At 47.0% G+C, this 24120-nt stretch overlaps 1 protein-coding gene across 5 annotated transcripts in view; it reads right to left on the bottom strand.

The window, feature by feature from the left end:
• Window positions 1-6701: 6701 nt before the first annotated feature.
• ETS1 (ETS proto-oncogene 1, transcription factor) overlaps window positions 6702-24120 on the bottom strand; it is a 139069-nt gene continuing 121650 nt past the window's right edge. For 4 of the 5 annotated variants that reach the window (XM_059882992.1, XM_005226826.5, XM_005226825.4 and 1 more), the window contains 2 exons: window positions 12170-12288; window positions 6702-10518 (listed from right to left, as the gene is read on the bottom strand). In XM_059882992.1, the coding sequence (XP_059738975.1) occupies window positions 10303-10518; window positions 12170-12288 (335 nt within the window). In that variant the 3' untranslated portion in view covers window positions 6702-10302. 5 annotated transcript variants of the gene reach the window in all.

Genomic DNA, 24120 nt, shown 5'->3' on the forward strand with positions numbered 1-24120 from the left:
GGGAGGGCCACGTGGGCCCTGGCAGCCTGGGGTTTAAACTGCATCCTTTCAGAAGCCTCCCTGGTGAACTTGACTCCTGGGACAGATGGAGACGCTCTCTGCAGCTCAGAGATCCATTAAGGTTTGTTTTCCGAGATGGAAAACAAAGGTATTTCAGCCTTCCACAGATAAAAATAACTCGCCGTTGATTTTGAAATCCCTTGCGTTTGTCTCCCACAGACCGCCCTGTACAATGGCACTTTGTGAGCAAGAGAACCCTGTGCAGGGGCTGCCGGCCCGGGGCCCTCCGCTGCCAATGGGCAGGCTCAGAGCGGGCCCAGCGTTGCTGTTGGACGTCATTCAGGAGCCCCTACTCGGCGGGGGGAGCCCAGAGAGGAAAACAAACAGAGCGAGGAGTAGTGGAAAACGCTGAGTCCTGGAGCTGGCCGGAACAACGTCCGCCTTTCCAAGCCCGGAGCCAGCGCTCTGCCCACCTGCAGCTGCGGCAGCGAGCTGGCTGTGCCAGGCAGGGGGCCTTGGCACCAGAAGCTTCCCTTCCGAGGCCTGGGAGGGCGGAGCAGACACTCCAGGCTCTGCAGACAGACCCTTCAGAGACTTTACCCTGAACGCCCAAGACTTCTCCTTGTCCCATGAATCCAGGGGGAAAACTGGTTCTCCCAGGAGGGAAAGAAAAGCTTTCTTGAGCTGTAGCTTCTCATTTATTACTAGCTCTCGTGGCTCAGTGGTAAATAATCTGCCTGCCAAGCAGGACACTCGGGTTCAATCCTTGGAGAAGGAGATGGCAACCCACTCCAGTATTCTTGCCTGGAGAATTCCATAGACAGAGGAGCCTGGCAGGCTACAGTCCATGGGGTCACAAAAAAGTTGGACACGACTTAGCAACTAAACAAACAAAAAACCCTTACATATCACTTACTATGTGTCAAGTTTCAAGATATATTAAACAGCAAACACTACATCAATCCTGTGAGGTTATTTCATGGATGAAGAAATTGAGACACAGAGAGGTTAATTAACTTGCCCAAAGTCACACAGCCCCAAAGTGGCATCAGAGTCCATACTCTTAAATGTCACACTGCCTTTCGTCTCCAGCCTATGACATTTCCCCTCTAGATATATAAGATAAGAGAGACAGAGAGAGGAAATTCAGATGGAGAATAAAGGGAACAGGTGAGAAAAAGAGGGAGAGTCAGAATGAACTGGGATAATAGATTTTAAAAAAAAGCAGGAGGCTATCAGTCTCAGAGGAGAGGTGTGAGACCAAGATTTAGAGATGGCAAGAAGTGCTGGCTAGGGAAGGGAAGCTGTCACAGAGCTGATCGAACAGATACCAGCTCTTTCCTCTGCCCTAAACAAGGTCCTGGGAATAATGCTAAGTGATGCTCAGCAAGTGGGGCTGAGACAGTTCCCGGGTGTGTGGTTGGGGGGAGGTGAGTGGTTGGGGAGAGGGGGTAGGCCAGAGAGGGACTGCTGGAGCAGAGGAAGTAATACCTCCTCTTTCTCTACAATTACAGCCTGGGATGGAGGCCCATGTCCTGGGCTCCATGGAGACTGCCATGATGAGAGGAAACAGTCTATGTCAGTCACACGGGGAGACCTGTCGTATTCATCTGAAAGCTGAATAGCTCTTGTTCTCAGCTGGAAGGGAGGGTAGGAAGGAGAGAAGGAAAGGAGTTAGGGAGGGAGGGAAGAGATGGACTATTTCTCACCTGTGTCGGAGGGACAAACCTTCATTGGATACATAGATATGGCCTTAGAATCAGCAGAGCTAAAACCCGTCACCTCTGTCACCACAAGTCAACTACAGGATGAGGGAACTGGACTTTATCTCTAAGGTTCTTTCCAGACCTAACGTCCATGCCCTGGGGACATGGTGACTGAGCACAGGACTGTAATAGTCACTCTTGGGCACCACCCAAACCCCAGTGCTCGCACAGTGGCCCTACTCCCCCCCCCCCCATCCACACCAACCAACCACCCGGTCCTGGAAATTTCATCTCCTAAGCACCTTGCTGATCCACTCATGGCTGACTCTCTGGAAGGCTTCTCTCCCAAACAAATGAAACTGTTTTCCGGCTGGTCTCTCTGCCCCATCCTTGTCCCCTCTGATCCGTCCTTGCTCTACAGCCCGAATAATCTGAGCACAGATCAGGTCAAGTGACTTGGCCTTGGGAAGATCCTCGGGGCCCCACCTTACTCTTACCTGGCCCACAAGGCCCTGAGCTGTCTCCTCTGTTTCCCCATCCTTAACTGTCACCACGACTTCTCTCATCCTGTGCTCTGGGGTCCCAGAACAACTTCTAGACTCTGCTGGTCCATACACTTTCTCACTTCTAGACCTGAATGTCTTTCCCTCTCCACCTAGCTAACTGCTACTCCCCTTTAGGATATAAATTCTTCCAGGTTCAGTGTTTCTCCTGATACAAAAGCACCCATTATTCCACTGGATAGGAAGTCTTCCAGTTTCTTGTCTACAGCCCGTCATTCACTAAAAGCAGACAAAGGGGAAACTGCATTTGTATTTCCCTTCTGGTTTCCCTAATACTGGGCACACTGAGAACTACACAGCAGTGGTTCAGGGACCGTTTTACCTGAATAAATTTGGTGGTAGGGTCATTGTGTAGGGTACCTTCCAGCTAGAACATCCTGTAACCCCATCAACTGTGAGCTACAAGACTCCGTGTTTTTAGTTTCTGAAAACCAGGAGATAAAAGCCTGCTGCCACCCCAGAACCCAATCTGAACATCAGCAAAGAGCAGACTGTTGGAACCCATTAGAACTAATAGAAATTGTGTGTGTGTGTGCTTAATCACTCAGTCGTGTCCGATTCTTTGGGACTCCACGGACCGTAGCCCGCCAGGCTCCTCTGTCCATGAGGATTCTCCAGGTAAGAATGCTGGAGTGGGTTGCCATGCTCTCCTCCAAGGGATCTTACCAATCCAGGGATTGAACCTTCTCCAGCACTGTAGGGAGATTCCTTACCATCTGAGCCACCAGGGAGTCAACTGGGGTCAACTCTAAACTAGGATGTGTTACTTGGAAAATAGATAAGAGTCAGAGTAGAGAAAGGGGACTGGAGCTGGGAGGAAAGGGCATAAGAGTCATGATTAAATTTCAGGATTTGCCTGTAGAAAAGTTAAAAACAGCCTGCTCCTGCCAGGGCAGTGTCTTGGGCTGACAATGTGGAATGGGCAGGGAGAAAGTGGCTGTCTCTTGACTGTAGGTCCCTTAAGTGGCTGCTGACAACCTCCTCGTTTCTCCACGTGCTGTCATATGGAAGGACCAGAGCTGACCTGACACCACAGCTCTGAAAGATGCTGTGGCTGAGAGCCCACTAGAACCCAGATGGCAGGAGAGATGAGATGCAGGACTAGGCTTTGGGGATTGCCCAGCAGGTGCTGAGAGCTGGCCTCTGCTGAGCCCCCAGGGCTGCTCCAGGCAGATGGTCATCACTGTCATCGCCTCGGACGCCAGCACATTGAGGTACACCAGGCAATCAAATGAAACCGGCTTTCCCAGGGTAGAAATATTTTCCAGGAAAATGGAAAAAAAAGGGGGGGTCTGGGACATTCAGTAAAGCAGGAAATGGCACTGACCAAGAGGCAGAGAGGCCACAGCCCCCCTCCTCAGCTAATTTGGAGTTCTCAGTTCCCAATAAATGTTTTATTTCCCCCTCAATTTCAAGCCTTTTAACATTTTCACTGGTCAATCAACAGCTGCTTTTATCAGACTTTCTTAAACCCCTGCCTCATTTCAAGAGGGGACTTAAAAAAACCTTTTCTCTTCTGCTATTCATTGTTCTTTGGGGAGGATTCTTCTAACTGGGAGTCATCTCACGGACCAGAAGACAATCTGCGGTATGCTGAGCAGTAAACCCATTAAAGGGCACAGGCCAGTCCTTGGAGGTCAAGAAGCCCTGCATCTGAGCTACAGAAAGGTTTCTGTACAACTGACATTTTCACCACAAACCACAGCCCAGAGAAGCGCTGGGGAGAAGCGGGGCTTGGAAAGGGTGTGGGACTGGAAAAGCTTCCTTACTGAAAGAAGCTGTCCTTGTCCCCTTTGGGTGTATGAAGCATCTCTCTTAGTAACCAGGGCTGTGGTTCCCAGGGAGGGTGAGCCACCAGCAGCAGCATCAAAAGGGACCTTTCAGAGTTCCTGGGTGGCAACATGGCTTCACAGAAACAACAAGGGCTTAGAAGCAGCTGGTTCTGATGAACTCGATGACCTCTTGTGCTCTCTTCCACGGTAGGTTTCCAGAATAACGTTAAGTTTCAAGCCAAGAACGCATGGGAGGTGGAGAGATGGTCACAGGGCCGGCAAACTCAAATTCTACAGGGATGAGGCAGGAATATAATGTGGGGCTGAGCCACTGGAGACAAGACAGGAGATTCGTTTGCATCTTGGAGGAGCAGGCTCCACTCAGCCAGTTCATGGGGGGTTTGCTCTGCAGGATTCCGAGACAACCCCACGGTCTTACTGCCGGACACTTGAGCTGCAGAGGTGAGTCCTGACACTGTCAAGGACACACCGGGCATCTCTGTGCTACAGACCCAGCCCACAGACAACCTGTGTGCTCTGTAGTCCCCACTGCCTGGCTCATTCCATTCCCAGTCCTCTTCCTCCTTTAGGTTAAAATAGTTACACTTCATTACATGGGTAAGCTCTTTCGCTCAATTTTTGGTCATGAGGTATTCATTTATTTTTGGCATGGATGCTGTAGGTTGCTCCAAGGTCATAGCAGTGTGGAGCTAGACTAGCCTTGGGCAATTACTCTATCCTACAACTGCCCAAAGCCTGTTAAAACCTATAGATGTCTGACTGTCAGCTTCGTTTTTTAAAATTTTTCATATATGGTTTATTTTTAAATTATCTGTATTAAAAAGCAAATATTTGTAAAGAATGTGAAAGGAAAATAAGAAATGAAAAAGCATTGCAACCCAGAGACTGCCATGTTTAACACTGTTACAGGCAGCTCTTGCTGTGTAATACCTACTGTAACACTGGAAAGTTTAAGAATCGTTTAATCTCACTATATGCCTCCCAGCCAGCTTGAGATGAAATGATCTAGGCTGAACCAGGCTGAGTTTGATTCCAGACTCAGGATGGTGGGTTGGATGGACAGTGCTCCTCTCATTCTCACTGGAGCAGGGGGAAAATTGAGGCATGATCTTCTCACTGCATGGGCAGAGGTGCAAGAGAACACACTGCTATCAGGCAAGCACAATTCAAGCCTTTGCTTGTATTATTTCTTCTAACAACTCATGGGTCAAAGTTAATCATATGGCCAACTCTGAACTCAACATGACAGTGAAATAGATATACTAGGTCCATAGAGGGAAGGGTAGGAGAAGTGAAAAGATACCAGGTGTTTTTAAAATGATTCCTTTTTTACCTGCACCACCTTCTATCCAGACCCGGTTCCCCCAAGTCTGGAGGGAGTTTTAGAAGATGTTGTCCCTCCCCCATCACCCCAGCTTCTATATGGTGGTCTCAGCAGGATCATCAAGATGACCAAAGCCTAGGTGTCTGAGAATCTCCCAGCCAAACGCTAGCTCTTAGTTTGAGCAACAGAGGTCTAAGCTGATTCATTCAAGTGTATCTGGTATCTTTTAACCTCGCCAGCATGAAGTAACATACTCTGTAGGAATAACAGCATCTTGACAGTGATGGAAAGCTCTCTGACCAGATCCCTGACTGAGACGAAGTCCTGGTCTCTATATTCTGTGGATTCAGGGGGAGAAGAGCTCACATGTGGCCTTAGGTTGGCTCTGGAGTTGTGGTTTTGCCCAGGTTGGCAACTGAAGACTAAAAACTATAAGGACCTCCAGCCATCTCACCATGGTCCCCTAGTGAGTGGTGATGGCTTAACTGGGAGGTAGACCTGGAGCCCTCCTCTTGGCCAGTCGGGCTCCCTGACCACTGGACCACACAGTCAGTAATTAATGTGCACTCAGGAAACCTCAAGCTCCAGGCTGGAAGAAACCGGTTTTCCAAAAACAGAGCTCTCTTTGTGACCAATTCAGCAAAAATTCTCTTTCCAGCTGTGAGTCGGGATTCATGTTGTGAATGCTGGTGTTAATTAAAAACATCCACCTTCTGTAGTTTTAACAACGAGAAGAGGCACCATGCCGCATGTGTTCCTAACCTTCTCCCCAAAGCACCTATAAATACGATTGTATTTATGACTGCTGAGGGCTTGGATGTTACCATTCCCCATTTTCAGCGCCCCCCAAAAGAGCTGGGGCCAAGATGGATGTGATGGGTCTGAATTGGCACAGGACAAAATGAGCTTAAGAAGGAGGGAGAAGAGGGCTGTTCCCAAGCGTGGACCAAAGATGTTCAACACCCTGTATTAAGATCAGGAACTTTACCTAGCTGAAATCAAATGTTTATCTGTTGAATCATTAAAATGTTTCTTCATGTGCCTCTTAGTCCTCAGACACGATCAAAATGTGGTATGATGAGGCGGGGACATTCCACAAAGGATGACTCCATCTTCAGTAACTGGGATGTCAGATGACACTTCCCCATATTCCTGTGTTAGTTTGCGCTTTATTAGGAAATCTTTATCTGAAATGGTGCAGAGCTAGTGACATCAGATGAAGTTGCATTCCTTCCTGTGCTTGTCTCTGGTTGGCTAATTTGTCCCGCTTTCACACATGAACCAGACAGGAAAGAATGGAGCCAAACCCACATCGTTATGAATGAATTTCTTTGCTTTTAATCTCACACAGTTTAAAATACAATATGAAATCAGGCTACAGTATATAAAAAATTCTCCAGCAAAATGATGTGCCAGCATCAGCTACTAAAATAAACGAACAAAAAATTCCCCCGTAAGAAATTTTTTTTTGCATTAAAAAAAAAACACATAGACACTTACATCGCTACATCTCTAAGCTACCTCAGTTCTGATTTTTTAAAAAGCACCTGCTTTTCCTTTTTTTTTTTCTCATCTTGCTTTTAAATTTTCAGGTTTTAAAAAATATAAATTATATGAAAATACAAGTTGGAAAATAGTCAAACACAATATAACATCTTTTCACCCCTATACTTCTCAGCTTAAAAAAAAAGTATTCTAAAAAAAAGTTCAATAACTGAGGCAGTATTCCTGATAGAGATAAATTTCATTTTAATATATATATTTTATATATGTATATGTATACATATATTTATGGTTCCTCGAAACTTCTTTGGAATGTAGATTAAGAGTTCAACCCATTTATATAGACCCCAACAGAGAAAGCAGCATGCACAGCATGACTAGGATAGAGAAGGTGTCATTTTCACCATGAAGATTAGGCAGGTTAATGCTCTAAAACCCAGAGTGTTCAGCCCCAAAGTGAGGAAAAGCATATCTGATCTCTGAATGTTACCTCTAATCTCCATAGCCACAAAACCAGGGCTCTGTGTAGGGAAGTCCCTCCCCTGAAAGCGAAAGGGAACCAAAGTGACTCTGAACCCTACAGCCCAAACCAACATGGGTTAACAGATGCATCTCCAGGAAAACAGAGTTTCACCCAACTCAACCAGATTTGCCCATCCTTCCTCTGAAGTTAACATGTGTTTTTATTTTTTTAAAGCAGAAATCCAACAATTCTGCTCCATTTCCAGTGTATAAACCACCCACCACTCTTCCTGGGATGGTCTCTGGACAGAAGGAGGAAAAAAAAAAAAGCATCTGGCCAGATTGACAAAGCTGTTTGAACTAACACGCTATCTACAAATACTGAAAACGGTGGACTGGGAGAGACAGCAGGGTGGGGGAGGGGGGTGCATCTTAGCAAACAAGCGGCAGAAGAGCATGAGGAGGCACTTGTTCACGTGAATTATGGCAGGAGTCAGACATACACAGAGAGGGGGGTCTCAGCATTGATATAAAAGGAAAGGGCTGTTGAGCTGAGAAAGTGATATGCCTGGTGGCAAAGAAGCAAGGACCGAAGTCTGGCCTTGGTTCTACTCTCACTCATCACTGAAATGTGGAAAGACATCATGAGAAAGCCCCAGCATTCTCTCAGCTGCAGTTCTGCACATCTGCAAACACACACAGAGACACACACACGCATGCGCACACACATCTTTGCCAGTGCCCAACAAAGATCACATAATCTAAGAGAAAACAATGTAGTCCAAACAGTTCCGCCTAACACTCCCTGAGCAGCTCCTAAAATATGTCGAGAGCTTCATTAAGGCACCTGCGTCCGGAAGAAGATCACAATACACAGCTGGGCGAAATGCTGCCTCTGCTTTCCAAGCGGATGCTCCGATTTCTCGGTATGAGGAAGCGCATGAATCACAGAGTTAAGTTCCTGATAATCCGGGGTCTGCAAGAAGACCTGGGAGAAAACAATCCACTTTCTTGAAGCTATGCTAGAAGGTAGTTAGTAGACTTCCAGTTTCTCAGCTGGAGCCCAACAAGGGCCAACCCCGAGAAGCCCGTCCTGAGGGTTTCTTCCCCTCCCTCGCTGAAAGCCATCCCTGTCACCCTCCTTTTCAATCCGGCACCTGTCGAGCTGAGAAGAGGGGATTCTAATTGTATTAGGCACTTTTCCTTAGTAGTCAGATGTTGGTCCCCTCTCCCCAAACTCCATTTTCAGATGACCCTTGACAATGGCCTCGGTTTGATAATGTTTGTAGTTCAACTCTGGGAGAAGTAAAAGTAGATTTGAATCTCATGGACCACCTTATTGCTACACCCAAGCTCCTTTCCTTATAGTTCCTATGCCTTCAAGCTTCCTTCCTTTGCAATTACCAACCTTCCCTGACCCTGCGCCAGGACAGCAGATCCAAGCACGGGGCCCTTATAGCATCTGCTCTGTGCACCTTTGCCTGCCCACCTAGTCTCACCTGACACCCGACACAGCTGCCTTAAACCCTTCAAAGGAAAGCCTTGCACTTTTCCCAAAGACAGCCGAGCCACATTTTATTCCTAGGCTCCCTCAGTTTCCATGGCTTCTAAAACCCAGGACATCTAAATGGCTTTATCAGACACTCTCCAACTCATGACATGTCTGCGGCTACTCTTTCACTCACCCATCAGAAAGCTGTACATTTCCTTCTACTGAACAACAGAGTGGGGAAAAGTGATAAATGTGGGGTGCTGGGAAAATCAGACACAAAGGACAAAGTACAGAGTGTTAGTTGGGAAGGACATGCATTCAGGACTTATTTCCTAAGACCTGAGGGGTAATGCCCGTGCATACAGATTTTATTCCAAGTCATGTATGTTACAAGTCTAAAAAACCAGTAGAGAACCAGGTCAATCTTCTCCCTTCACTCCCTCTTTCCTAAGACTTCTACAGTGCTCCTACATTTACTATTGTCCAAAGCAGGGCTGCAAAATACATTCAGTTCAAAGACTTAATGCTTCTTAGCTCAATGTTAAGTCCAAACTCTGAAAATATACTCATGACAAATAAGTAGAGGGGTGTGATCATAATTTTTAAAACTTAAAAGGAGAAACTCACATGCACAGTTCCCTTGTACCCAAATTAGCATCGTTTTTTCCTTCGCACATCAGTCACATGAACTTGGGATCCCCAAATCTCAGTGATGGTGCTTTGTCTTTCCAGTGGGGTCTATATAAACAGTTTCCTTTCACTGTGTCAGAATCCTCAGTCGGCAAATAAAAACAAAATTGCATGATACCGCAATACTGAGACCACCTTAGAGCTTAAGACGATTTTTAAGGAAAAAAAAAAATACTGGCACAAAATTTAATAGAATAAAATTTAACACAAAAACAGTTTCAGCCCCTCCCCACTGAAGTCCATCTTTGTTTCAAAAGTAGAACAAAAAGGTCAATAGCCCGTGATTTTTTAGTGCACCCCCAAACAAAAGGCTTTATCCTACCTCCCTCTTTTTTGCCCTCCCAGACCTAAAGACAAAAGGAAATTAACTGCCTTTCATTAGTTTCAAGACTCCTGGTGCATCAATTTCTTTTGCTAATAGGTCCATAACTCAAGACATTTTTTTTTGTGGATGATTTTTTTTTTAAATGACTGGACGTGTTAGTCTCTTCCTCCCTTAAGCCAGATTCTTCAAGCTTCTAAGAAGGCCCTTGTCTCCTGAAAATCCTCTCCAGAAATTCTTGTCCCACCCACCCCACCAGTCCTGGCTCTCCTTCAACGGCGCACAATGGATTATAGCTGCAGCTCACTTAGCTCCCACCCCTGAATGTAAAAAAAAATGAGTTCTGGAAAATTAAAAATAGAATAACAATTAAAAAATTAAGAGTCCGACCGACATGGTTGTTCTCTGAAATGTCTCAGCAGGGTTTCCCCAGCCCCTCAGCATCCGTCACTCGTCGGCGTCAGGCTTGACATCCAGCATGGCGTGGAGCTCCTCGGGCGTGTACCCCAGCAGGCTTTGCAGGTCACACACAAAACGGTACACGTAGCGTTTACCCGCCGTCTTGTGGATGATGTTTTTGTCATAATAGTAGCGAAGGCCACGGCTCAGTTTCTCATAATTCATCTTAGGCTTGTTTTTCCTTTTTCCCCATCTCCTGGCCACCTGAAATTTAATTTTTAAAAAAGAAGAGGGTAAACACTTCCAGAATAAGCCCAAGATACACATTAATATGCCTGCACTCATTGGTGATGACCCATGATGTTCAAAAGATGGCTAGGGATTCATCGACAAAGTTACTTTTCTGAATTCCAAGTTTTGAAGGCTAGACCAGGTTGGCAGTGAAGCTGACTCTAAGCTGATGAAAATGCAGTGACCCTGAACTTCTATGGAATGGGAGTTAAAGCATTTGATATTTAAAAAAGAGTCTCTTTTCTTATAGGAGACACTATAGAGTCTCCTCTTACCCTGTATTATTAATAGAACGTCTTTGCTTTGAAAGCATGAAATCTGATGTGAGAGATGAAGGACAGAGTTACAGTCACACCTGTCTTTCATCAACAGGAAGCATCTTTTTTTTTTTTTTTTCGAGGCACAGGGCTTCTCACTTCAGCCGGAACAGAGGGCCTCTCTCTTATTTATTGCTCTGCATCCTCCGAATTTGGGCGTGTCACAGAGCAGCCACTCACTATTTGTTTTTTTGTTTTTGTTTTCTTATTGATGTATAATTGATTTACAATGTTGTGTTAGTTTCAGGTGTATAGCAAAGTGATTCACTTCTACATACATATATTTTCAGATCTTTCCCCCTTATAGATTATCACAGAATATTGACTAGAGTTCCCTGTGCTATACAGTAGGTCCTTGCTGCTCTTTGTGACCCCATGGACTATACACATCCATGGAATTCTCCAGGCCAGAATACTGGAGTGGGTATCTTTTCCCTTCTCCAGGGGATCTTCGCAACCCAGGGACTGAACCAAGGTCTCCTGCATTACAGGCAGATTCTTTACCAGCTGAGCCACAAAGGAAGCCCAAGAATACTGGAGTAGGTAGCCTATCCCTTCTCCAGTGGATCTTCCTGATCCAGGGATTGAACCGGGGTCTCCTGCAGTGCAGGTGGATTCTTTACCAACTGAGCTATCAGGGAAGCCCATGGGCAATGTGTATATGTTCATCTCAGACTCAGTGTACTCCTCCTCCCCTCACTGTTTGTTGATGAAAAAACAAAATGATGAGCAAATCTCACCAAACTTTGAAGGCCTCTCAAATTGCCAGACGCCTTCCATATTCACAGAGCCACAAGGCCAAGAGGGGAACAAAGTCAGAGACTGCAACTCATGTTTTTGTTGTTTAGTTGCTAAGTCATTTCCAACTCTTTTTGCAACCCCATGGACTGCAGCCCACCAGGTTCTTGTCCATAGCATTTTCTAGGCAAGAATATAGGAGTGGGTTGCCATTTCCTTCTCCAGGGTATCTTCCCAACCAAGGGACTAAACCTGAGTATCCTGCACTGGCAGGTGGGTTCTTTACCACTGAGCCACCAGGGAAGCCCAACTTGTGTTTACAAAAGGCCTGATATGTGACAGGCACTGTAGGTACATCCTATCCATTAAGCTGAAAACGAATGGGCAACATAGGTCTTTTCTCTGTTTTCCAAATGATGCAACTCAGGCTCAGAGGAGGTCCCCCAAGTAGCAGGTGTAAGAGCTGGGATTCAAACCCTAGAAAACACCATCAAGCCCCATACAACCCATCCCCAGAGCTCTCTCTCACCCTCCCTGGACAAAACACTCTCAGGTCACTCCCTCCTTACCTCATCTGGGTCAGAAAGCTTGAATTCCCAGCCATCTCCTGTCCAGCTGATGAAAGACTGACAGGACTTATCCGTGAGTAATTCCAGAAGAAACTGCCACAGCTGGATTGGTCCGCTGCCTGGAGACACAAGCCATGGTGAATCACTACACCAGATGTGCCACACTCTCAGTAGCGAATCCCATTACAGGGTACTCCCGACCCCTACCCTCCCAGCCCATCAGCCAGGGGAAAACAAGGAATACCCAGAGCACAAGAGTTGCAGGAGCTGGTGGAACAGATGGAAACAGTGAAGAATTCCCACCAAAACTGCGTTTAGGATGGAGTATCAATTGCCTTATTTAGATCGATTTAAAAGTCAGTCCATCTTTTATGGCTACGCAAACTCTAGAAAGAAAATCCTGGATTGCTCCTTTGAGATATTCTAAGGCAACATGGTCAGTTTGGCCTTCAAAAACAAAATCATTATTTCTGCCTTATGAAGTACTCAAGGTATGAACCGAGGAGTGTCTTTGTCAGCTCCAAGCAGAAGTCAAAAGCCCATAAGCAAAGTCTACAGTAAGGACCCTTTGGTCCCTGGTTTTCGAGGGAGAAGAATCATTACCTTAGGGCGATCTAACAAGGGAAGAGAAGTTAGATGTTCTCTTGGTCATAATATTCCTCTCTACCACAATCCAGTCCCCCAAGATGCCTACAGGCAAGCAGCCAAACTAAGAAAGGGGGGAAATGAACTTTCCAGCTATGAAATCCTCAAAGGTCAGGTTAGCACTGTCTTAGAAACTCACCATGGTTAAGCAGACTCTAATTCACACACATACACACACAATTCTCGTCTTAGTCATCAACACTGCCAACATCTTAGTTCTGGAAGGCTTGACATACTCTGATTGTTAGTTTATCTTATACTAAAAGAGTTTGTGCTACATGGATTTCCTTCTAGCATAGTTTTCTATTCAGAAATGACAATGATGCCAGAGATTCCTATCTGATTTATGGGTGTAGCTAAAGAGACAGATATGGGCTCAATAGTCCACACTGCTTGTTTCACATCTACACTGTGTAGACGTGTAGGCCTTGTTAACACCATCTCAGAAGCAACCTGGAAACAGTGCAGCTGGAGAGACCCAGTCCGTGTAGACAAAGACAGCCTGGCATGCTCTGGCTCACATAAGAAAACTTGAGTTTGTTAGGCTCTAATCCTTAACCTGAGTTCCAAATGTGTCTGATCTTAAGTAAACTGAGATGCAGTAGGAAACAAGCTTGCCTTGCCTCTCTAATAAAGAAATGCCCTTCATGATCTAGGAGGGCAATCTCTTGTCATGTTGGACACACCTACAAGACATTTGCACGTTCACCATTTTGCTTCTTCTAAAACCCACTCCCCAATCTCCTTATAGGCATGGCAGACTGCGCCGACTGCCTCCATTCTATCAGTGCAGAGTAAGGTGCTCGGGAAAAATGACGTGACATTGGTCTAGGCAGTTAGAAAACAGTGGGCCAATCCCCGGACCTTGACTCCAGGTCCCAGGGTAATCCTGATGGATGCCTATGAGCAAACAGCGGCTGGTGCACTTTATCACTGGTGGGACACCCCAAGGAAGCCTTGGCTATAGTACTAGCATCCCAATGGTCCCTCCTCAGCCCAGCCCAAGCTCAGCAAGGAAAATGAAATACCTCTACCTCACCCTTCTACAAATGAACCCCGAGTACTTTAAAACCATCTTGCAAGAAATACCTTACACATATTCTAGAATTAAATAATTCAGCCAATGCCTGCAAAGTATATTAATATTTGAAGAAACTGTCCCAGGAATGACACTGATAAAGCCTTACCCACTTCTCTGTTTCTATTCCAATGGAAAAAAAAAACAAAAACATTTTCTACACAGCTCAGACACATTTGCAGTTTCCTTGGCAGCCAAGTAGTCACCAGCTACCACCCTCTGCCAGAAGGAATGTCCTGTCGTGACTTCCTATGAGGAATCCATTGAGAAGCCATCCGGCTGGGCAGGAGGAAGAAAACAAATTTCTATTAAGAAATGCTATAGAATTAGTTACAATAGCTCTTGTGACATAATAAGTATCCTGAAGAAGTGTAGAATAGATACCCCCTGAACCACTGAAATGAGACATGAAAGGAAAAACCAACTATCCCAAAATTATGAAAATAAGCCAGGGAGTTCATGGTCCTCTCTTGGGTCAAGACCACAGACTATAGACATGGTGGAGAGAGGTCTGCTTTCAGACACCTGGTGAAGGAAAACAGGAACAGGAGCTAGGATTTATTGTGCACCTACTATGTACCACAGTAATATGTCATGTTTTAGAGCATCTTATTGGGTTCGCCAAAATGTTCATTTGGGTTTTTTTTGTAACATCACAGGGAAAAATCCAAATGATCTTTTTGACCAACCCAATATTTATCCCTCAGAATAACTCCCTGAGTAGATACTATTGTTATCACATTTGTTTCTCCCACTGTACAGCAGAGAAAACTGACCCACTGTGTGTCTTGTCCAAGGTTGTGCAGGTCACAAATGGTATGGCTAGAACCCAGGCAGCCTGCCTGACCCCCTAAATCTCCATCTCAAGCCATGGACTTGCCCCGGCAAGTCCAACCCAGAGTCCAATCTAACCTGCCTGCTGGCTGCAATGGTCCTGGGGGTAAAAGGACCTTGCATTTGAAAAACAGCTCTTCCTCATGGCTCACAGCAAGCAGTCCAGGACACCAGATGGCCAGTGGTTCCCCAGTCAGTCTGATCACTGGGGACCTTGGCGTCCTCTACACAGGTGACATCTGCACCCCTTATGGTCACCATCAGGCCATGTAATTTCATTACTTCTCACCCCCACCAGTTGTCTTCAAACCTCTCTCATACTGTATGTGTGTGTGTGTGTGTGTGTGTGTGTGTGTGTGTGTGTGTGCACGCTCAGTCATGGCCAACTCTTTGTGACCCTATGAAGCCTGCTAGGCTCCCCTGTCCATGGGCTTTTTCAGGCAAGAATACTGGAGTGGGTTGCCATTTCCTTCTCCAGGGGATCTTTCTGGCCCAGGGATCAAACCTGAGTCTTCTGTATCTCCTGCATTGGCAGGCAGATTTTTCACTGCTGAACCACGGGGTATGCCCCTCTTTCATTCCACTTGTCTTAAAATCCCTTTAGGGATAAGGGGTCTAATTATACCAGGTTGAGGAAAGAGGAAGAATTATGGGGATTCATTTCCCTGGGAAGTTGTGGTCAATGGCAGGGAGAAGCAAGCACATCCAGATTCCCGGGGACAGGGGTCCAAGAGCCACCTCGGGCCCCCACCCTTCAGATATGAAGCCATATAGTGGGGACAGGGCTTGAATTAGCATCACAGGGACCAGCTCACGAGGGAGGGACGTCAGACAGAACGAGTCCTGCTGCTCCTGCTGCCACTTCAGAGCCGCACCCCATTGTCTGCGTACATCTGATCCCTGGGGTCTGTGGATGTGGCCGGAGACGGGGTGAGTCCTTGCACGTGGGTGTTTTTTTCCCCTCCGTGTGAGTTGCCCTTTGTTCATAATGAACACAAAACTGAAATTCGGGAGCCCAAGTCCTAGGTGTGGCGCCTCTTTTTTTCCTATTTACTGAAGGGAAGAGGGAGGGTAAATAGGAAAACCAGATGCTGAGAGAAAGGACAGGGCGCAGGATAGGGAGGCAGGGAGGAACATGTCTGCAGGGCTGCACAAGAACAAAGTCATAGCAGCAGCGATGTCAGCGCGAGTTTCCTTCCCTTATTCTTGAGGAGAGATCCCGCCAGCCTAACCCTGCCAACGGCACACACGGCGCTCCCACCTGGGGCATTCTGGAAGCCTCTGCTAGCCTTCCAGAGAGCCCGCAATGTGACCCTGAATAAAAGGGATCCATGATGCTTCCCAGAAATTCCTCTCTTGTACATTTCTGCTGACACCCCAACCCTCTTTTAGGTTGTGCGGGCATCAGAGATAGGACAAACATGGGCTTCTTTTCCCAGCCAGACAGTCCGGAATGTGGGCGTCGGGGTGGCTGGTCCCCAGGCTGGACCAGTGGAAAGTCCCACGCTGGAGCCTGTTTCCATGACAATGTATCCATCCGCCCCTTGGGTCTGGGAGGGAAGATCAGGACCTCTCAGGGTGGCCCACTCCCAGAGGTGGCTCTGGGGTCACTGGCAACTCTGACCCGCTGGTATCACCCAAGTCCAGACCCAAGGGAAGTTCTCAAGCCCCAGACTTGCCCACATGCTGGCTGAGGCTGGCCTGCTCAATCTGAGTTCTCACAGAGGCTGTTTCTGTGTCGCTCGGGGTCAGTCTGCCCAAATCTGCAGGGCCAGGGCTCCGTCCCTGCCTCCCTCCCTCCAACGCATCTTCATGTGGAAAAGCCTTCTCCTTGCCTCCATTCCACTCACACCTCCTCTTGGCCCTGGGCCCAGCCCCCTCCACCCACCCAACAGGACTCTGGTCCCAGTGACCTTTGTCCCAGGAGCGGAGAATGGTACTAATAATAGTGCCAGTCATGGGCAGGGGAGCTCACACACCGAGTGTGACTCACAATGCTGTCCCTGTCCAGGGGCCCAGGGCAGTCAACGGCGGCCTTCACCAGGCCGCCCCGGGGTGTCACACATCAGGAATCCAGTGGCATCACTGGGAAAGTATGCTTCTCAAGTCGAAGCTCTGAGCCACAACAACAGAGGGTCCCTGTTCGAAGGAAGTCTCTCTCGCAGGCGGGGCGAGGAGGTGGGGGGGACTCCCCCCCTCCACGGCTGCAGTGGGGAATTTCCTCTGACTGCTTTGTTCTTCTCGGCTTCTGGGGAAGAGGAAAATTCTCAGTACAACACTGACAGCCCCAATCTGAAAATGGTGACATGGCCTCCGGACAGATAACATCAGGTGGGTACATAGAGGGACCCCAGGACAGCAAAGCAAGTCGCAGGAGGATGCCTCCCTCCAGGGGGACCCCTAAGGCATGTCAAATCCAAGGCTATAATCTCTCTCTTTTTTCTTTTAAGGCAAAACTTCAAGTGAATTTCTACTCATTGAGTTGATTACACCCCTTCTCTTTGTCTAGGGACTAGAAGGTCCCCATCTATCTAGATGAGGGGTAGTTATTTAAAAGCCCTGCTTTTTTCCCCCTCCGTTATTCTGAGGCTAAGATGTGAGCTACTTAGGTAAAAGGAAAGGCACAGGCTGGGACGGGAGGTTAGCAAGGTGTTCCCGACACTCCGGATCATAATCCTTCTCGATGTAGCCACGTGTGGGTATCTTTTCTTCCCATTTTCTAGGCGTGGGGGTTGCCAGCCATGGCAATGATCTCACTGCTTGTGAACCGCGGTCAGAGGGGGACTTCAGCTTTTCCAGTTCAGCTGCACATTCTCGCTCTGTCACCTGTGCCCAGGGCGAGGCTAACACACAAGAGTCAGGCCCCGGGGCAGCTGGCGTCTTGTCTCAGGCAGCCTCCCATCATGCTTTGCTCTGAGCAGGGCCAGCCCTGACAAGTGGCTCTCCCTGCGTCTCTCTCATCACCAGAACACATGCTCCAGGGGCAGGGCCCGTGTGTTTCTATTGCTGTAACCCAAAGCCTGGGATGGTGCCTCACCAACAAACTCCAGCTATCAAAAAACCTGCTTGCTCTTAAATGATCCAGCTGTCAGCTCTCTGGGAGCCTGGGTTGCATCTGATTGACCCTTACAGGCATAGTCAGTGCCTGGCCTGGGACCCTGTCTTGGACAGGTGAGCTCTGTAAACATTTCCTGAACTGTCTTACTCAAACAATCCTCCTGTGCGGAAAGGTATCAGGGTTTTGAAAAGGTGACCCAAACTGCTTCTCTCTATTAAACTATATTTGGGGCCAAACAATATGGGGGACTCCCAGGCTACATTTCATCAACATGCACCCCAAAATAAAAACGACCACACCTCAGGTCCTTTGGGGATTCATCTGCTACTTTGAGAATCTAATCTCTGTAGCTCGACTCTCAAAGTCAAATCAAACACCTCAGTGTGGGCAGGACACCGCATTTATTTTAACCTATGAAACTCTCATGGTTGGTCACCCTTGCAGCAGGGTTTACTTGGCTCCGACAGCACACATCTGACAGGTGGTCCTAAAACAGAGGAAAGGGACCAAGCGGCCCCGCCCTCTCAGCCAGGTGTCTCTACCCACAGCCAAACGATGGTGGCAAAAACAGAACACTCGAATCCAGAAATGACCCATCTGTTCACAAGTCTATCTTTCTTACAAACTACTGCAGGATGGCATCACTGACTCGGTGGACATGAGGTTGAGCAAACTCCAGGAGATGGTAAAGGACAGGGCGCCTGGCATGCTGTAGATCATGAGGTCGCAGAGAGCTGGACACGACTGAATGACTGAACAACAGCAACTGCAGGAGTGTCCACCTCTGGGGGTGGGTGGGCAACCCCAGAATCTAAACGTCACCCGCTTCTTGTCAACCCCATTCTAAATTATCATTCATAATGATCCCAAAGTCCCTCTTTTTCCTTTCAGTTCTCATGACCTGATGTTTAATGAGAAACTGAACAGAAAGCATCCTGACAGTGTCTTGACCTCTGGGCCAAACTCAACATGAAGCTTCACTGTCTGGCTAAGGATGAAGGAGTCAGTACCAGGGCACCAGGAAGATTTTCCAAAGACGGAAGAGCGGAGACTGTATGGTACTTCGGCTTGTTTTTATACCTGTAAGAGCCCTTCCCCATTTCGTCTGAGTTACATCCCTCCTTTTCTCCCAACTCAACCCAATCTCACCTCATCTCCACCACAATCCACACACAATCCATTCTGTAACTGGCTGAGATGCTTTGGTTCAACAAATCACTCTAAACCATTATGTTCTATACACTTGTTCTCTATCAATGGCTAGTAACTCAAGGGCAGCAATCCAGGATCTAAGTTCCTATAACTCAAAGCATAACCACAAACAACATTCTAACAGGTGCTTGAAAAACATCCCTCGTGAATATCATGAAAGACAACAGGTTCATGCCCTTGCATTTACGGATGCTGCAATAGCCAATATCTAGCGGTGGAAACAAGAAAACAAAACCAGCCTTTAATGCCAAGTCCACGTCTCTGAAACAGTAGACCAAAAGAAAGGAGGAAGCATTTCAAAAAATTTAAACAAACAAATATGTCGGACATTGGGCATACTGACTGAGATGACAGCAGATAGTATCCTATAAAATGAAAATATATACATGATGGTGGGAAATGCCCAAAATAGGGAGTCAAGTGTCTAGAGCCTTGACCCCACTTCTTCCCTGATTCATTGAGTGATCTCATACAGCTCATTTAACCTCTCTGGGCTTTAGTTTATCCATCTCTAAAATGCAAATAGTTATCACAGCTCCTTCCTGCCTTATAGATATATATAAAGAGCTGACCACAGTGTAGAACAGTTTGGGAATATAAAACATAACAGTAGAATTAAACAGAAGAATTTGACAACAGAAAAAATATTTTTAAAAGCAGACTTTTTAAAAGAAAAACAAGGAAAAACAAGATGGAATAGAAAAACAAAACAACAAAAGCACTAAATAAAATTCAATTATTCTTTCAAGAATTCAACTGGCCTTTTATACGGCAACTTTGAAAGAGGACAAAGTTAGAAGCAAAAGCAAAATGATTAACATATATAAACGTAAAATGTTTTAAACACTGTAGATGAAAAGATAGTTAAGGTTTTTTCAAGTGAGGGATAACTCTGAAGTTCCTGCTCTAATTCAAAGTAGGCAGGCACAGAAAGAACAGATGCAAACTGCTTTGCAAGTGAAAGTATAGCCGACATTTCTGGTTTGGGGAAATCTTGGCCACAGACAGACTTAGATCCTCTTTCCCCCAATGTACTTTTTTTTTTTCCCTAATCATTTATACTCCACAGCAAGCCCACTCCACCTAATAATTACATAGGACTGAGCTACAGTGAGTCCAGCATTCCCCACAAACGTCTGCAGTTTGGCCCAAGAGACAGATCCCATCAGTATTAATCGAAGGAAGAGCAGAAAGTCTTGTCCAGAGATCAATGTCCAAGACCGTCCTGGCAGGGAGCCTCGTTGGAGGGCCTTAGCTCAGCCAGACTCCCCTGTTTGGGGCAGACTTAACTGAGACTCACTTGGGTCTGCCTGGGGCCGAGCACAAGACAGTTACACACTTGAGTGTCTGGAGGAAAGGCCCTTGTTTTTGCTTGCGCTCCTCACACCTGCAAGTGTTCAAGGACACACGTGTGGGGGTGGCTGCAGGGAGAAGAGACGGTTCCTCTCTTAAAGGGGCAGCCTGTCCTCAAAGGCAGGCACCTTCCCTCCAAACTCAAGAACTCTGTCTAATCACGTTCACCCTGCCACTCAGACACACTCCTGGACAGCGAGCTGGCAAAGCGCAAGCCAGGAAGTGGCTTTCTTCAGAGCTTTTCCTCCCAATGTCTTCTAGGTAACTGATTGTTTTAAGAAGTCACCAGAAATGAGTGAAGTCTGGATTTGAGGGTATAGAGTGCAAACTGATGCTGAAGCTCCAACACTTTGGCCACCTGATGAGAAAAGTAGACTCACCGGAAAAGACCCTGATGCTGGGAAAGACTGAGGGCAGGAGGAGAAGTGGGTGACAGAGGATGAGATGGTTGGATGCCATCACCAACTCAATGCACATGAGCTTAAGCAAACTCCAGGAAATGGTGAAGGACAGGGAAGGTGGCGTGCTGCAGTCCATGGGGTTGCAAAGAGTCAGACATGACTGGGCGACTGAACAGTAACAGTGCAAATTGTGTTCAGAAACAAAAGATGCTTCAGATAGCTAATATAAATATCCAAAGGATGTATGTATAGTCATGGCTGATTCACATTGCTATATGGCAGAAACCAACACTGTAAAAATTAGAAAAACAAAACTTTTTTTAAAAGATAAAAATATATATATATCCTCAGTTCAGTTCAGTCGCTCAGTCATGTCTGACTCTTTGCGACCCCATGAATTGCAGCATGCCAGGCCTCCCTGTCCATTACCAAATCCCAAAGTTCACCCAAACTCATGTCCATCGAGTCGGTGATGCCATCCAGCCATGCCTACAGGCAATTAAAAAAAAAAAAAGAAAATGCCTTCTTAAGCATCTAGGTTATAAGAAGAAAGATAGCTTCACTGATTAGGACTAGAAAATAAGACTTGAGAGTTCTGAAGCCTGGACCTTTCCTAGTAGATTTTCCATGCAATCTCTGAGCTTTATTTTATCCTAGGAGTAAAGTTTCCCCCTTGTATCAAAGATGAGAGAAATGACTAGTTAACATGTTCAAATTCTTGGGGTGGTGAACTATATCTTAAACCATCATTGGAGGATACAACTTTTCAAGCCTTTATCCAATAAATGATTTCTGAGCACCCCTCAGATGTCAAGCGTGGTAGCCAGCCTGGGTGGAATAACAGAAGAGAGTATTAAGAGCAGCAAGGAGGCAGCAGAAGAAACACTTCTGTTCCACTGTAATGGGATAAGCTGAACAGGGACTGCCCACGCCTTTAAAGAAGAAAAGACCGAGAACCCTGCCTGGAGGGGCCCCCACGAGAAATTGCACCCATCTTGGCTCTGAAGGTCAACACCCCCTCAGAGCCCAGCCTTGAGAGCACCTCTCTGGCAGAGCAGGTCCCAGCCTCCACACCGAGTGCAAACTTTCACATTCACCCACCTTAGGACAACTTTCACTCTCATTATCGCTCAAGGAGAGGTGAGTCACAGAACAAACAATGCAGTTGGGTAAGTCAATAGCAGGCACCAAATCCAGAAGCCAGTCGTGGGCCACCAGGGGCATCGGGATCGTGGTCCAGCGACCTGCTGTATGACCCGTCGGACGCCACACTGATCAGTCAGGGCTGATGGGGCCACAGCCACACGAGGCTCCACCCGCTGGCCACAGGGAGCATCTGTGACTCCATCCACAGGTCCCCACCAAGAACATGCTTCCTGGGGCTGCTGCGGCCAGGGACTGGGCATGGAGGTCACATGGGGCCACTCCTGCCAGGCGGGGAGCTCCCCCACTGGGCAACTTTGACCGAAATTCCCAGGAGCCTGGACACCCGCTTCCTTGAACTGCTATGCCCTTGGAGGTTCTTCTCACAAGTCTCCTTCCTTCCTGTCTGCCACCAGGCCTGAAAGGCCCCCGCCTTCTCTTTGAAAGCCCTCCACCTTCTCTTGCTCTCTGCCACTCTGTACTTCAGACGTCCCCCCACTCCCCCGGACATTTCTTACAAGTCCAATCATGTCTCGACATCTGCTGCTCAGCAGACCCAAACTAACACGCTACTAATGTTGGATATTTTCCTCCCAATTGTCTGACGTTGTGCAAAACTATAAAAGGCCTCTTCTTTGTTGTCTGCTGTGTGACTCTGGGCTAGACCTCTTCCCTCCCTAGGAACCTTAATTCCCTCCTTCATAAAGTGAGGATAACAGATTTTTCTTCATGTGGTTGTTGGTGACAGTTTTAAAAAATATGAATGCATATGAAAGACTCTAGCACACAGTAAGAGCTCAGCACACATGTGGGTTGAGCTGAAAAGCTGAAGTGACCTAGGTGGTAGTGCTGAGTGCATGCTGGGTTGCGTCTGCCTCTTTGCGACCCCATGGACTGTAGCCCGCCAGGTTCCTCTGTCCATGGAATTCTCCAGACAAGAATAATGGAGTGGGTTGCCATTTCCTCCTCCAGGGGATCTTCCCAACCCAGAGATCGAACCCGCGTCTCCTGTATTGGCTGGCAGGTATTTCACACCACTGAGCCACCAGGGAGACTTTACGAAATGACCTAAACTGAAATTAAGTATCAGCTGTGCTCCCCAAGACACTGCCAGGAATGACTGGAATTCTCTAAGTTAAACCCATCACCCTCTGACCAGAAGGAATGTAGAACTGTACTGGAAAAACAAAAGGTCTGGAGAATAACATGAGACAGTGATAACAATTAGCACCTAAAGAGGGTTTCCTATGGACCCAGCACTGTGCCGAGTGCCTTCCATAAGCTATTCATGCAATTCCCACCACAATCCGAAGAGACTGAAACTGCTATAGTGACCATTTTGCAGATAAGAATACTAAGGCACAGTGAGGTCAGCTGGCCCACAGCCATGCAGCTGGTCAGTGGCAAAACCAGGACACACCTGGCTCCAGAGTGCCCGCTCTCAACCCTGACACAGTGAAGCCTCTGCCACGTAGCCCAAGGTCAAACAGCCTCTCACCTCTCGTGTGCTTAAGCTGAACCTAGACCTGCAGGCATAAGAGTAGCACATGGGGTGATTATCATCACCCCATCTGTAAGCATCACAAGAAAGTCACTTTAGGGGGAAGGGGACGGGGAGGGATACACAGAGGCCCTTGAACAACACAGGTTTGAGCTTCACAGATCCACTTATACATGGATTTCTTTTGAATATAAACATACTTAAAAAATCCTTTTTGTAGATTTGCAGCAATTTAAAAAAAGAAAAAAAAAATCAGACAAACTGCATAGCCTGGAAATATGAAAACATTACGAGAAAAAAAAGCGAGGTCAGGAATGCATAAAATACACGTAGATGTACATAAAACACAGAATATGTGTAAGTGGACTGTTTATGCTAGCAGGTCAACAGCAGGCTAGTAGCTAAGTTTGGGGATTATACTCAGATTTCTGACTGCACAGGGGTCGGCACCCCTCACCCCATGTGTTCAAGGGTGGACTGAAGCATCTGTTGAATGGAAGGAGTCTCCATGCGTCTGCTGAATGGAACGAGTCTCTATGCTGAGGACCCACTCACTGGTCCGACAGCATCCAAGCTGGGAAGGCAACCGGGAAACCAGGAGATGCCAAGGGGCACAATCAAGGGACCAACTGGAAGAGCTCTTCACAGCTGAGGCCATGGGAGTTTCCAGGCCAGCTGCTCACAACCAACAGGACCTGCGTGGTTGCCTCAGCAACACACGGGCTG

Source organism: Bos taurus, chromosome 29 (genome assembly GCF_002263795.3).
Source record: "Bos taurus isolate L1 Dominette 01449 registration number 42190680 breed Hereford chromosome 29, ARS-UCD2.0, whole genome shotgun sequence".
In the NCBI taxonomy this organism is placed as follows: Eukaryota; Metazoa; Chordata; class Mammalia; order Artiodactyla; family Bovidae; genus Bos; species Bos taurus.